Raw genomic sequence first — 14,253 nt, forward strand, 5'->3', positions numbered from 1 at the left:
TTTTTTCCTAAGAAGTTACTGTAATTGAAATCACTTGATGCTGGCTGTTTTGAAAGGCTTTCAAGTAAAGTTCTCTTGTGAACCTTGAAATCGAACTGTAGCTTTTGCAATATTGAAGAGTTAAAGGCACAAACAGCTGTACTTGTGTTTTTGTTGACTGAACCAAAATTTATCTACTGTAGAATGCTATCTTTAAATCGTGTTTTTATGTGCAGATAAGGAAATCTGCATGGAGTTCCAACTCATACATCTGTACTCGATTACCTCTGTATCAGAAATGCTGTGACACCTGTGGAATTTGAGATTCTAGTGTGTATGAAAACTTCAAACCCATTTTATATAAATCTATACCAGAAATTCATTTTGAAATGAAAGTTGCTGCTTCGGGCCAGATTCAGTTAATTTAATTTTAATTTTTTTTAACTGTAAATTAAAATATGCAAAAAGGACTGAGTTCATACCGATGACAATTTTATTGTCCTTAAAGACATAATTTATAATTTATTATAAATAAATTATTATTCCAGGACATAAATTATTCCCTGGAAGACATAACTTTATTGGTTAACCATCACATTCAAGTTTCTTATTTGATGAACAGAAAGCTTTTGCTTTAACATATTCAGCGTCAAATGAATATTGCTTTCAAAATGTCATGAAACTCATGGGGGCAATAATTTGAACTTAAATAAAAACAACTTGGATACAAGTGCCCTTTACATCTCCAAGTGGATCACTGCATTCAGTGCTAGGTAGCTTTATGGTGCTGCGGCGTATTCAGTAAGCATTTTTTGTTGTTGAAGCAGGATTTTTTATCTTACTGGACACTAGACAGCAAAACATGATTAGAATCTACAGTACCAGAGGGGCCATTCTTCAGCTTAAAAACAAATGACTACAAAAGAGTACACGTAGTATATTGTTCAGAGCTGTTGAAAAAAAATATAGCCCTTACTGGTTAATATTAGCTGCAGCAAGTTATTTCCATTCTGTAAGGACTACTGGACTTTTATTAATACTTTTACAGTGCATGTCATTTCAAACCAATTTCCAGTTATAGCGGATCACTTTTTGTAGCACTGATGTAAAACTGGGAAGAAAAGTTATGTCAAAGGGCAAAAAAAAAAAAAAAAAAATCAGGAAAGGAATCTTCCAGAATACATTGAGGCGATCGTGAATAAAAGTGTAAGCTAGTGGCAAGTTTGCAACAGCAAGGCACTGGAGTGAACTTCTCTATGTTCAAGCACTTTATGCGAAGCTTTACCGTTCACATAAAGCAGCTTCCTATCTCTTGTTCCACAGGACAGATATGAAAATGTAAATGAATCTATTTCACATTAGTTAGAGAATGCATCCTGTCACAGAAAGGCACAGGTGGACATTAGAAACTGATTTAGGGGAGGAGGGGGATGATAGTTGCTGAACTATCTTATTAGGCACACTGAGGAAGAGTGGAAATTGTGCAAACTGCTGCAGAAACATGTCTGCTATGTTAAAAATAACATAGCAATATAGTAGTTTGACTTCTTAAGTATAGGAGTGTTCACAGAATCACAGAATCACCCGGGTTGGAAGGGACCTCAAGGATCATGTAGTTCCAACCCCCCTGCCTAGCAGGGCCACCAAACATCCACATTCAGATCAGGCTGCCCAGGACCCCGTCCAACCTGGCCTTGAACACGTCCAAGGACGGGGCATCCACAACCTCCCTAGGCAGCCTGTTCCAGGGCCTAACTACTCTCCTTGTGAAGAACTTCCTCCTAACATCCAACCTAAATCTTCCCCCCCTCAACTTGGATCCATTTCCCCTAGTCCTGCTATTGTCAGCCCTTTTGAAGAGTTTACTCCCCTCCTGGGTGTAGGTTCCCTTCAGGTATTGATAGGCTGCAATGAGGTCACCCCACAGCCTTCTCTTCTCCAGGCTGAACAAGCCCAACTCCCTCAGCCTGTCCTCATAGGGGAGGTGCTCCAGCCCCCTGATCATCTTAGTCGCCGTCCTCTGGACCCTTTCCAAGATCTCTATGTCTTTCTTGTACTGAGGGCTCCACATCTGGACACAGTACTCCAGGTGGGGCCTCACAAGAGCCGAGTAGAGAGGGACAATCACCTCCCTGTCCCTGCTGACCACCCCTCTCCTGATGGAGCCCAGGATCCCATTTGCCTTTCGAGCTGCCAGAGCGCACTGCTGGCTCATGTTCAGTCTCTCGTCCATCAGGACCCCCAGGTCCTTCTCTGCCGAGCTGCTCTCAAGGCCCACTCCTCCCAGCCTGTACGGGTGCCTGGGGTTCTTCCGGCCCAAATGCAAAACCTTGCACTTTGCCGTGTCGAACCTCATTAGGTTCACCCGAGCCCAGCCCTCCAGCCTGTCGAGGTCCCTCTGAATGGCATCCCTTCCTTTCACCGTATCAACCGCACCACTCAGCTTGGTGTCGTCAGCAAACTTGCTGAGGGTGCACTCAATTCTCTCATCGATGTCATTAATAAAGATGTTAAAGAGCACCGGTCCCAAGACAGACCCTTGGGGGACACCACTTGTTACCGGCATTCACCTGGACACAGAGCCATTGACCACCACCCTCTGTCTGCGGCCTTTCAACCAATTGCTCATCCATCGGGTCGTCCACCCATCAAATCCACTTCCCTCCAATTTGGAGATGAGGATGTGGTGGGGGACCATGTCAAAGGCCTTGCTCAGGTCCAGGTAAATGACGTCGGTCGCCTTCCCTTTGTCCACCAATGCCGTCACTCCATCAACACATCATCAGTGTTCCGTAAGAGGAAACTGTGAAAATATGTGCTGTGGAAATCCTTAGACCTTTGGCTTCTGTTTTGTTGTCTCTAACAGTTTCTCTGTCCTCTGAGCATTTGTGTGTTGAAGTATTGATCAGAATAGAGCAAGAAGTAGTGTAGAAAGTAATTTACAGTTTACAGGCTTTGCAACATCTTGATGCATGGGATTGTGTAAATACTGCAAGAATACCTCTTTTTCAAGGGTAGCCTTTATGTTTTGGTTCACTCAAAGATGCTTTTATCTATTGTTGCTTGTGATGAGGAAACATGTAAACGCTTTTTATGATAAGAATTATGTGGCATGTACTAAAACAAACTAATGCTTTGCTTATTCCTTCTTCTTCCTTTTCCTTTCTTTTCTATTTGCTTTCTGTTTGTTTTCATTTCACTTGGAGTGTTGCCTTCCTTTTCTTTAGGGTGGTGAACCAGTTAGAGTAGGAGTAGCCATGACAGATCTTGCTACTGGCTTGTATACGTGTGGAGCAATTATGGCTGGCTTGCTTCAGAAGCATAAGACGGGGAAAGGAATGCACATTGACTGCAATCTCTTGTCATCTCAGGTAAGAATTTAAAAAGCAAACAAACTACTTTTAGTTGTTAAGATGTTTGAACTGAAATCCAATATTTTGATATAAATTAATGCAAATTAATAAGTATAATTTATGACAACGATACTAATGAAAATAAATTGTGTCAGTGACAACTTCCTCATTATGCCACTCTGGCAGTGCCCATTTCATACGACATGGTTATAGTTGTTACAGCAGTATGTCTGTTTTCCAATTTTTAGAGAAGACTTCCATGTTCTTTTAAAACAGTTTATCAAGCTTTTGATCATGCAGAGATAGCAAGCAGTTGTAGTAGGTGGTTGAAGAAAGACGAGTGTAAATGGTGAAACCACCATTGGAAGGGAGGACTTGGCACTGGGCCATGAAGCTAGCAGAGTGATTGAATGGCTTGAACAAAATTGTCAAGTAGTCAAGGATCACTGAAATATAAAAGTAATCTAATCTGAGAAGTCTGCCTACTGACTCTGGAAATTAGGGAATAAAATAAGTGTGAATATGCAGTATTTTCTCTAGACCGCTGTAGAGAAATCTCATCAAAATTGGAAAGACAGAGACGTGATGACAGCTGTATCATATACAACTAATCATGAGAACTTGAAATTGCCATTTGAACATCAGTTATGCCATGATCCTTTCTTCTGCTGTTGTTTGGCTTTTTAATGGACTCTTCTGGATTATTATTTGGCATTTTATCAAATGCTGGAAGTAGAAAGAAATGAGGCTATGTGTTGGTGCAACTCCTAATACATCCTTTGTCAGCTTTGTCAGCACAGTTGCCCTTGGAATTATTTTGTTTAAGGCAGCTTTGGCTGTGCAAGAAAAAAAAGCACTCTATCTTTGTGATATTTCACATTATCCTTTATGCCACTCATTGGCATATAAATGAGAGGGAATGAGCACTCAGATATCTGTGTGTTCACAAAACAAAGTGAACAAAGTGTGCATGATATGTGATTTTTGGCCCTTATGTGCTTAGCTGAAGAAGTACAAAATGGTGAAGGGATGCTTATATATGTACTTTTTATATATTATTTTATTCTGTACTTGTTATTAAATTGTATTTATATAAAAGTTATTAAAGAGTAATTCCATACATGGCATTCTAATTGCCAAATAAATGTTTATTTTTTTTCCTCAAAGTTGGGTACACTAAACTGAAATACGTTGATATTTTGTAATAGACTACATTTATAAATTGTTAATCAGAAAATACGCATTTTGTATAAGATAACCTCACCCTGGTCCAAAATTTGCTCTAGGATGTTCGCCTAAGACTTTAAGGAGAACATTTATTTAATCGGAGAAAATTATTTTTGGATGAGATTTTGGGGTAGGAAACAAACCAATGTGATCAATCCCATTGAAAACGTTAAAATAGATGAAGAAAAATGCAGCTGACAGACAAGTCTCCCTGGGAACATCTAGTCTTCTAGTTATCCCGGTTTGTTTTCTTCTTTTTCTTCTTCTTTTTAAAAAAAACAAAAACTATTTTTACTTGTAAATCTTGAAGGGTCAGTGTCATCAAAGATGAGAAAAGAACCAGTAGAAAAAAATCTAAGAAAACAGTGTAAGAAAAATTGCTCTCAATGCTTCCGTTGGTAATTTTTTAGTTGGTAATATTTTAATAATGCTTCTGTTGGTAATATTTTAATAATTCTACCAATTACTGTGGTAGAATCGGGTTGTTCAGAGAGGTTATGGTTTTACATACCAAGCTGAGATATCTAAGGCAAGGTCTTCCTTGTGTGTTGAGTCTTTAAAAAGAGTGAGTCTTTGGAATCTCTCACAGATACCATCAAAACTGTAGATTTTTAGTTTGCTCTTGTTGCTGTTGATTGTGTGATCTCATTGCCAAAGAAATGCTGCTTCTCCTTCAGTGTGAGTTTTACTGGACTATGATCATTTTTAGTGAGAAAAAATCTTTTTTCCTGTGTGTTGAGCGAAAGTGCTGCTGTAATGTCCTGCTATTCAGTTAGGAGAGCAGGGACATATATGAAACTTGTTGCTTCCATCAGTGTTTCATGCACTGAACTAATATGCTTATCCTTTTGTCCATCCTTTCACCTGAACTGGGAATTCTGACTCAAGACTACATATATAAATATATATATATATATATATATATATATGAGCGTATATGAACATATAAAGTATCTTATAAATAATACCTGTCTATAAATAATATCTATCTCTCTATAATAAGTATTATTATAATATAAGATATTATATTATAATATTATATATATATATATTATATTATTATAACATAATATAATATAATATATTCCTTGAGCATTATTAAGGGCTTTCAGAAGTCATTGTTGCTGCCTTCCACTACTTAAAGGGAGCCTACGGGAAAGCAGGAGACTTAGGGAGGGTAGTGATAGGACAAGAGGTAATGGCTTTAAATTAAAAGAGGGTGTATTTAGATTAGGTATGAGGAAGAAATTATTCACTGGTGGTGAGGCATTGGAGCAGGCTGCCCAGAGAAGTTATGGATGCCCCATCTGTGGAAGTATTGAATGTGAGGCTGGATGGTGCTCTGGGCAGCCTGATCTAGCTGGGGGTGAAGGGGGAAGGGGAAAAAAAAGAAGAAAGAAAAAGAGAAAAACAACCTCCAGGAGTTAAAGTTCTTAAATAGATTGAAATCCCTGACCAACATTTGGATCATTTTATAGGAAAAGCCCTAAGTATGTGCACGACCAATTGTGTCTCTGCTGTCACTTTTCTACATGCTTTATAGAAAGGCAAATGGCTTTCTTTTTTTTTTTTTTTTTTTTTTGTAGGGTGTTGCTTTTGATGCTAATTTTCTGCACAATATGCTAATGACAAAGGGCATGAAGTGAATTCAGCTATCAGTTACGCTTTTTAAAGAACTTTCCCTCTGAGTGGCAAGTTTGTGCTTTATTTTTCTGGTTCGTACAGAAAAAGTATCTGATAAATGAAATCCTGGTCTCTTAAAATTGTTAATGTTAGAATATCTTAAAAAGACATTTATTTCAAATGTTACATGTCAGACAGTTTTGTCCAATTGCTCTATGCCAGTCTGTGACTATAAAAGAAGATTTCTTTCTGTGCAGCAAAACAGAATTCTAGAATTTTACTGAGGAGATGCAGTGACCGCTGGGATGCGGTTCTGCAGTGAGCACTAACTTTCTGTATCTATCATCTATAAACTTTTAACCCGTGTCATACAATTCCTTTGAAACTTTTGACTTTCAGATGATTTACAGTTGTCAGCTCCAGACCTTTCAGCGTCAGCATCTAAATGGTGTCCTTTAGATGATGCTAGTAAATAAGAAGGAAGTGGGTTTTGGATTTGGTTCCAATTATGCAATTGCGCCTTTTCTTCTGTTGTGGCTTGAAAAAAAAAAAAAATCTCTTGGAAGTTTTAATATCCTTCCTGTATTTAATTGCAACCAGGCTCTAACAAATACTGTAATAAGTTGGTTTCTCTTGGTCTGACAATATGCAAGAAGTATTTTACATTTAACTTTTCTGCAGTTTTGGAGCGCATTGTTTTTGCAGATTCCACAAACAGGATAATGCAATTAATATTGTTTGTGTTATATAATTGCTCGTCAGACATTTCTGTGCTTCTGATTATTAGGTTTTAATTTGAATTTTTTAAAGGAAACTTCATCTTCAAATTTTAAAGTGACCCTAGAAAATTGGCATGAGTTATTTTCTACACTGTATCTCTAGCTCTAGTTTGACAGTTTATTCAGAAAACACCGAGGTTTAGAATCTAATAGTTTTTGGGCTTCTGGATCTCTTTTTCCCAAAATGCATTGGTTTAAGGCATATATATTTCAAGTGCTTAGAGTGGTCTCCATTAAAAGTTTTCGTGACATGTCTTCTACAAACTGCTAGTTGTATTTGAAACTGACACTGATTATATGCTACCTGGAGGTCACATATGGCATCATACAGCACTAAGCTGTATGAGAAATAGCAGTTGTGGAACTCAAACACTGTGCAGGTATCTTGGCAGTAATGCATTGCTTTTCTACCTGCTAAGTTATAAGTTCTCTGAATACATAAATGTATAGGAACTGTGGAGTCACAGTCTGAACCACTGACTGAGCACCTGGAAGAAAAGAACCAGTCAGCCCTGGGAGCACAGATGGAGGTAATTCACCTGTGTGATTGGAAGGGGTGGAGTCTGTCTCCACCTCTCTTGAACCTCATTTAAGGGCTGACTGAGACTGGGGAAGGATCCCTTGCTGGAGTTTCTTCCTTTGTGGAGTTTTTCTGCAAGCCTAGATTTTTGGAGATGGGTGAGCATTCTTCTTTTTGTAACACCTTCTCATTGTACAGGTCTTGCTGCTCTTACAATAAGGGAAATCTGTTTTTCTAGCGGTCGTTGTTTCTGGTGATTTTGGGAGCCATCAGTAGGACTCTTACACAGTTGTCTTGTTTTGGCTATGAAGAGTTCTTTATTACGAGCTTAGAGAATGTTATCTTGCAAAACAGTGTTCTGTCATGTAAGAAAAGTGGGTGTGCTTTGTATGGAGACGTTCTTTTTCACTATGCAGCTCTGATATGGAAATATAACCAAGTCTAAATTAACATGACTGTCTCTTTTGCGTCAGGCACTTTTCTTGGCTATTATTCTCTAAAATTTCAATTGAAGATCTCAGCTTAATAAAGAGCAGACATTATCCCTCAGGGTTTTAAGTAGCCAGAATGTCACTGAAGTAGCCCTGGAGACCATAGTAATATGACAGTAACTCTATTTCATATTGGCCTCTTTGGAATGTGTTGTGACTTCTAATGATTAGTTAGTTGTTGGAGCATTGTACTCCAGTTGGTTTTCAGATTTGATGGCTTTCTTTGCTCTGTAAACAGAATTGTTAGCCAGATTGCAAGGGAAACTTCTTCTTCATTTGCTACTTGACAGTGAAGTATTCATATTTTTGTCTTTGCTGCAATTATTTATTGTGCTAATGAAATGAAGTCTGAATGTCTTGCAGCTTCATTTTCCTGAGTTGTAAATTAGGACTAGGAGGTACATACAAAAAAAAAGCCCATTTAGTACATAGAAAAGATAAAAACAACTATCTGGAATGGGTAAGGGAGAGAATCAGAAGACGAAGATATTGCTTTTAATAGGATTATTATTTAGATAACCTTTGAATATGGATATGACTTTGGAAATGGTATCAAGATGTTTATTGTACTTAATTGCCAACAGATCACATTTTGGGATCATGCTAAGTATTAGGAGAAAAAGGATATCCTGGATGTTTTGAAGTATATGGTAAAGATATAAGCAAACATAGCAGAATAAGCATAGATCCTGCCTGCAGTACTGCACGTGGCTCTGAGATCCCCAGCACAAGAAGGACATAGGCCTGTGTAAACACCTCCAGAGGAGGCCAGGAGGATTATGAGAAGGCTGTGAGGCAGAGGGAATTACAGCTGGTCAATCTAGGGAAGACAGGGATCTGAGGCAACCGTAACCAAAGGATAGTCCTTGTTTCCCCTAGGACAGGGCTGTTCTTCTTCATAGCCTCTGGTATGATGCTGTATTTTTTTTTTTAGGAGAAAAACAATGTTGGTAACACACTGATGTTTCTAGTTGTTGCTGAGCAATGCTGTACAGAGCCAAGGCTGTTCCAGTTTTCTTAGCTTCTCCTACTGCCAGTGAGAGGCTAAAGGGGCACAAGGAACTGGGAGGGAAGAAAATCAGAACAGGTGATCTAAACCAGCTAAAGGGTTATTCTGTGTCATATGACATCATGTAGAAGGTAAGCATGGAAAAGATGGGAGTTCATTGGGCTTCCTTCCTCTGCTCAAGGACTAGCTGGCTGTTGTTTGACAGATGGTGAGCAATTGCTTGTGCATCACTCGCTATGTGTATACACAAATGCATTTTCTCTCTCTTTCTTTATCTTAGTGAATAGGTTTTATCTCAACTCACAAGTTGTACTTTTCTTTTTTTCTTCTTTTTTCCCACCCATTCTAATAGGAAGGGGTGGAGTGAGCAAACAAGTGTGTGGTGCTGAGCCACCTGCCAGGTTAAACCACAACAAGGGGCCTACAGGTAAGATGAGGAGGGACTTTTTACAAAGACATGTAGTGGCAGGATGGGGAACTGAAGGAAGATAGGTTTATATAAGATGTTAGAAGAAAATCCTTCATCATGAGGGTGGTAAGATACTGGCACAGGCTAAAATGCCTTTTTTTACTGCCTAGAAAAGCTACAGAAGTGCAGCTTTAAAAGTCTTCAAGGCTGGGCTGGGAGAAGCCCTGGGCAATTTGATCTATTAGGAGGTGTCCCTCCCATGAGGTTGGAGCTTGAGGGCCTGTAAGATCCCTTCCATTGTAAACCTTCCTATGATTCTGTGACCGATATCCTTAAAACTCACCTCTGAAGTTTTTAGAAGTCGCTCTCTACATTGGCCTGATTTGGACAGGGCCTTCCAAGATTTTTTGCAAAGAAAGCTGAAGAGCTGTAATTTGATGGAACAGGTTTCAATTTTATGTTACAGAAAAATTGTGGTTAAGTAAAACTAGTGATTTCAGTGTGCTGTTGAGCCTCTGGAGGTCTCTTAAGCCTTCTCAAGCCTGTCATTTTTGTGTATGCTGATGGAATAACTATAATAATGATAACTAAGGTTTGAACAGTGCTTTGTGAGACCATCTCAGGTAACTTCGATTAGCTTTTTTATTTAATAAAGTGAAGCAATGGAGAATGATGATGCAAATTTGGACTAACTACTACTTATTGGTCTGATGGGATTTTGGCTGCCGTGACCATATTTCTCCATGTTTCTATCAATCTGTATGTTGTTATTTCTAGCTCATAAGTGAACTGCAAAGTATCCTGGTTTGAGCCAAAACACTGCTAATAGTATTCTGGTATGTTGGTTGTTGCTGAATGATGGGCATGCCTGGGGCTGGGCTGGGCAGGGCCAGATGACAGGGAAGAGTTGCCACCATGATGGTGCAGCATGAGTGCCTGAATTAATCTGAGGGTTATTCTGTACTGCATGACATGCACCTCTGCCTGAAAGTCAGACTTCAGCTATTTGTAAAAATGCCTTGCCTTCTTTGGAATGAATGTTTGTAGTACTAGATTTCTAAGATGAAAATTATATGAAAGTACTTTAGCACAAAAAAATTAAGTATGCTTGAATAGTTAAATTTTCTAACTCTAATGAGGAGACACTTTCAGAAAGAGATGTGCAAACTTGTCACTATTTATAGTGTTATGCAGAAATGCCATATTTCTGATGCATTGATAGTGCTAACTCATCTCTCAAATCAAATAGAACTTTGGACAGTGTTTCTTTTTAACTTGTATCTGGCTTAACAACTGTCTAGGTTAACCCCATTTGTGTTGCAGGCAGCATTACAGTGCTTGAAAACAACCTGAACAAATTAACTTGTTAATTTTATTTTTCTAACTTTGCAGCATTTATCTTGTGCATTAAAATTTGTGCTATTTCTTTCAGTTCCACAAGTTTGCTTCTTGTATCATCCTTGTAGTCCACTAGCACATTAGCAATTAATGGGCAGTGTTCAAAAACCTTGTGGTGTTAAAATTATGAAACTAAAATACTGGTACTGCTCTACTGAAGTAATATTATTGTGCATAACTTCTACTCCCCATCTTCCTCCATTTCTGTACGTGCAACAGTAGATTTGTTATTGCACCATATGCAAAACCAGCAGAAACTAAAGGTTCCCCTTAAAAATCCTCTTGTGGGATTTTACTGGAAAAGAGGTTCTGATAAAAAGAAGAAATACTTTGCTTTTTTGATGATGTCGTCTTGTCATACAAGATGATGAACATAATAGAAACCTTGGAGTTGAAAAGTACCTTTAAAGGTCATCTAGTTCAACTTCCCTGCAGTGAACAGGTACATACACAGCTAAATCAGGCTGTCCAGGGCTTGATCCAGCCTCACCTTGAAAGTCTTCAGGGATGGTTGCCACATCTCTGGACAGCCTGTTCCCATGCCTCACTGCCCTCACTGCAAAAGGCTTTTTCCTTACTTCCGACCTAAATTCTAAAACTTCATTCAGAGCAAACAGTCTACTTGATGTAGCTTCTGTGTGTGGAAGTTCCACGTGTTTCCTGCTTAATCTTTTCAATCTCTTTTTGTACAACAAAATGGCTATTATGTATTAAAGGAGTAAAAGTTATGGATAGGCTTCTGAATCGTTCTGCAAGGGAAGTTTCATGACAAAATGGTATGCTTCTTGAACAAACCAGGATGAGGAGTAATTTTGATCTCCACTGTCTTCATGTGCCATTATTAATAATTTGATATTTCCCAGTGTTTCCTACTGTTGCAGCAATACTTAACTGATTTAGTATTTAAGAGTTTTCATTTTTAGGAAATATCGGTATATCTGCAAGTGCCTTGGATACTGTTGTGTTCTGGGCTAGTTTAAGACTGACTCAGTAAAATTAAGCTGTCCTGAAAACCTTGATTTTTTTTTTTTTTTTTTTTGTCACTGTTCCATACGTGTCCAGCCTTCTAGTTTTGTTTTTGTTGCCTACTTTTTTAAAGTTTTAATATATTTATTAAATAAAGGTTTTGTTTCTTACTTAAATATATTAAAATATAGTCAATGCGATACTTTTTGCTTACAGTAATTAAATATTTTATGTGGCCTAAGGCAATTATTTTTCACTCACTGTGGCCCAGGTGTGCCAGAAGGTTGAACAACAATGGAGGCTGTTACAACCAGTAGAGATTTGACTGTGTTAATAGTGGATAGTGTTAGTAGTTAAATGTGGAGTATTTGCACACTTCTCACCCAGCCAAGTCCATCTGGCTCCTTTCTACGTACCAAATGAGAAGTTTAAAAATCTACCTAAAGCTACTGAAGCTACCATTATTTTGTGGAGGGATGATAATGTGCAGAGTGGGTAGTAATGGCTTCATCAGAAGTCATGCTTTTTAGTTTATTTGTATAAGTGCTGATGAGGTGAAGATGAGTGCTATAGATGTACCAGCTCAGCACTGTAGATGCTAATTAGATATATGCATACTTTCCCTTGTACATGGCACTGTTTCTAATCATAAGATCAAAAATGAGAAGTGCTTTAATACAGCTCCTTTTGGGTGTTGGCAGCTTAGCATGGAAAACCATTTTTCTTACTGATTCAGTGAAATAGTACAATCCTTAGCAAAGCGTGTGTGGAGTCCAAATTGGAGCCTCTAGGTACTAACTACCCTGTTGCAATTAATAAGAAAATCACTGAAGTTATTTTGTTGCCTGTTCTCTCAGGTAATTAGTTTGTATATAAGCAAAGTCTGTCTGGATATTTGTTTTGCATGTTATGCTCTTTTTTTCTCGACCATCACATTCAGCTACAGCTTTTAAGCTTGGATTATTTTGCTCTTTGCAAGTATGCTGCAGTCCTTTGCATGGGTAGAAGCCACACTAACAGTTTGGTTTGTGCTGCTTCTAAACAGAAAATGAAATACAGCCAGCGCCAATAGAATTAAGCCTTAAGTATTTTAAGTTATAATTCATGTTAAATCATAGGCTCTTAGAGGGAGGTGCTACAACTAAGAAATAATATTACAAAATATATTACAGTATTTTAAAAGTATGTGTAAGATGTAGCAAAATAAACTTTTTGTATGTTTCATTTTTCATGGTCCTAGCATAATGGCATAAAAACATAGAAGATAAGAAGATAATGCATTTATTATATATTCTTCCTTCACAGAAGGTGGGGAAAGGAGAAAATGATTTTAGAAGTGTCAGTTATTGTTAGGGTTGTCTGATATGTTTGTTATCAGAGTCTGGTTTCAGTTGCTAACAGCTTTGCCAACATTTTAACTGTTTTGGCTGAATTTTTTATGTCCTGGAATTGCCCAAAATTGATTTGTTTTTTAAAGTTACTGTTAAAGTGATTCATCTGTTTCCAGTAACTAGTTATGGGAAAATACGTTGATGGTTTTTTTTTTTTTTCCCCTCCTGAGAAACTCAATGTCTTTATTCTTTGGAGTGGAAACTTGAAATTCAGTGGATGAATCACCCTTGTTTTAAGGAACTGCCTTTTGAAAGGAACCCAAGATGGCAGCGTGTGCAATGTGCAGGACATGTGGTGTTCATAAAGGCCAACAGGGATTCTCTAGGAGATTCGGTGGAATATTTGGGCTGCATTTTCCCTTAAAAGTTAGCTGTAAATTTTAAATACGCACCTACTATTTAAATGAGACAGAAGGCCATATACTACTTCCCCTATCAAACAAGTGATTGAAAGTTGTTTAGTAATGTCTTTGATTGTTTTTTTTGAGTTACTGATTCCTTAGAACTGTTGCTATGTTATTATGAAGCTGAAATAGGAACTAATCATGGAATCTTACATGTTGGAAGGGACCTATGAAGACCATCTAGTCCAACTCCCCTGCAATGGACAGGAGCACCTAGGTCAGGTTGCCTGGGGCCTTAACTAGCCTCACCTTGGAAGTCTCCAGGGTTTGGGGCATAAACCATAACTAGGTAACTTGTTCCAGTGTCTTATAAGTTCTTCTAGTACCTTACCATTGAGAATGGTAACTTTATTTACTTTTTCAGGAAAAGATAATTGAAATGTGGCTTTAATTAAGAAAATTGATCTTTCTTTTGTAAACATACTCAATTCTTCAGCTTTACAAAAATATTATTTCCTCTTTCATGTCACTGCTATTAGATTATATGATCAAGACTTTTGTTTCTGATGCTTCACCTACAATTCTTTTAAGTGATATATATATATATATATATTTATATATTTGCAGTGGGGACTAAGGAGGTAGGAGTTCCTTTGCCACTTCTGCTTGGAACTGTGCTGATAATAATTGTTTTTTGAAATTTCAGGTCCTATATCTATTAGCTGCATCAAGACTTTGCTGTTGTTAATACTAATTGAACTGTA

At 37.9% G+C, this 14,253-nt stretch overlaps 1 protein-coding gene and 1 long non-coding RNA gene across 3 annotated transcripts in view; one reads left to right on the forward strand and one right to left on the reverse strand.

The window, feature by feature from the left end:
- The window catches only part of LOC128088467 (uncharacterized), a 166,038-nt gene that overhangs the window by 65,661 nt on the left and 86,124 nt on the right, over positions 1 to 14,253 (reverse strand). The window lies entirely within an intron of this gene.
- SUGCT (succinyl-CoA:glutarate-CoA transferase) overlaps positions 1 to 14,253 on the forward strand; it is a 330,926-nt gene that overhangs the window by 46,081 nt on the left and 270,592 nt on the right. For both annotated transcript variants that reach the window (XM_052699012.1, XM_052699013.1), the window contains exon 8: positions 3,207 to 3,350. In XM_052699012.1, the coding sequence (XP_052554972.1) occupies positions 3,207 to 3,350 (144 nt within the window). The remainder of the gene's footprint in view (positions 1 to 3,206; positions 3,351 to 14,253) is intronic.

The sequence above is a fragment of the Tympanuchus pallidicinctus genome, unplaced genomic scaffold, assembly GCF_026119805.1.
Source record: "Tympanuchus pallidicinctus isolate F22 unplaced genomic scaffold, pur_lepc_1.0 scaffold34, whole genome shotgun sequence".
Taxonomy (NCBI): Eukaryota; Metazoa; Chordata; class Aves; order Galliformes; family Phasianidae; genus Tympanuchus; species Tympanuchus pallidicinctus.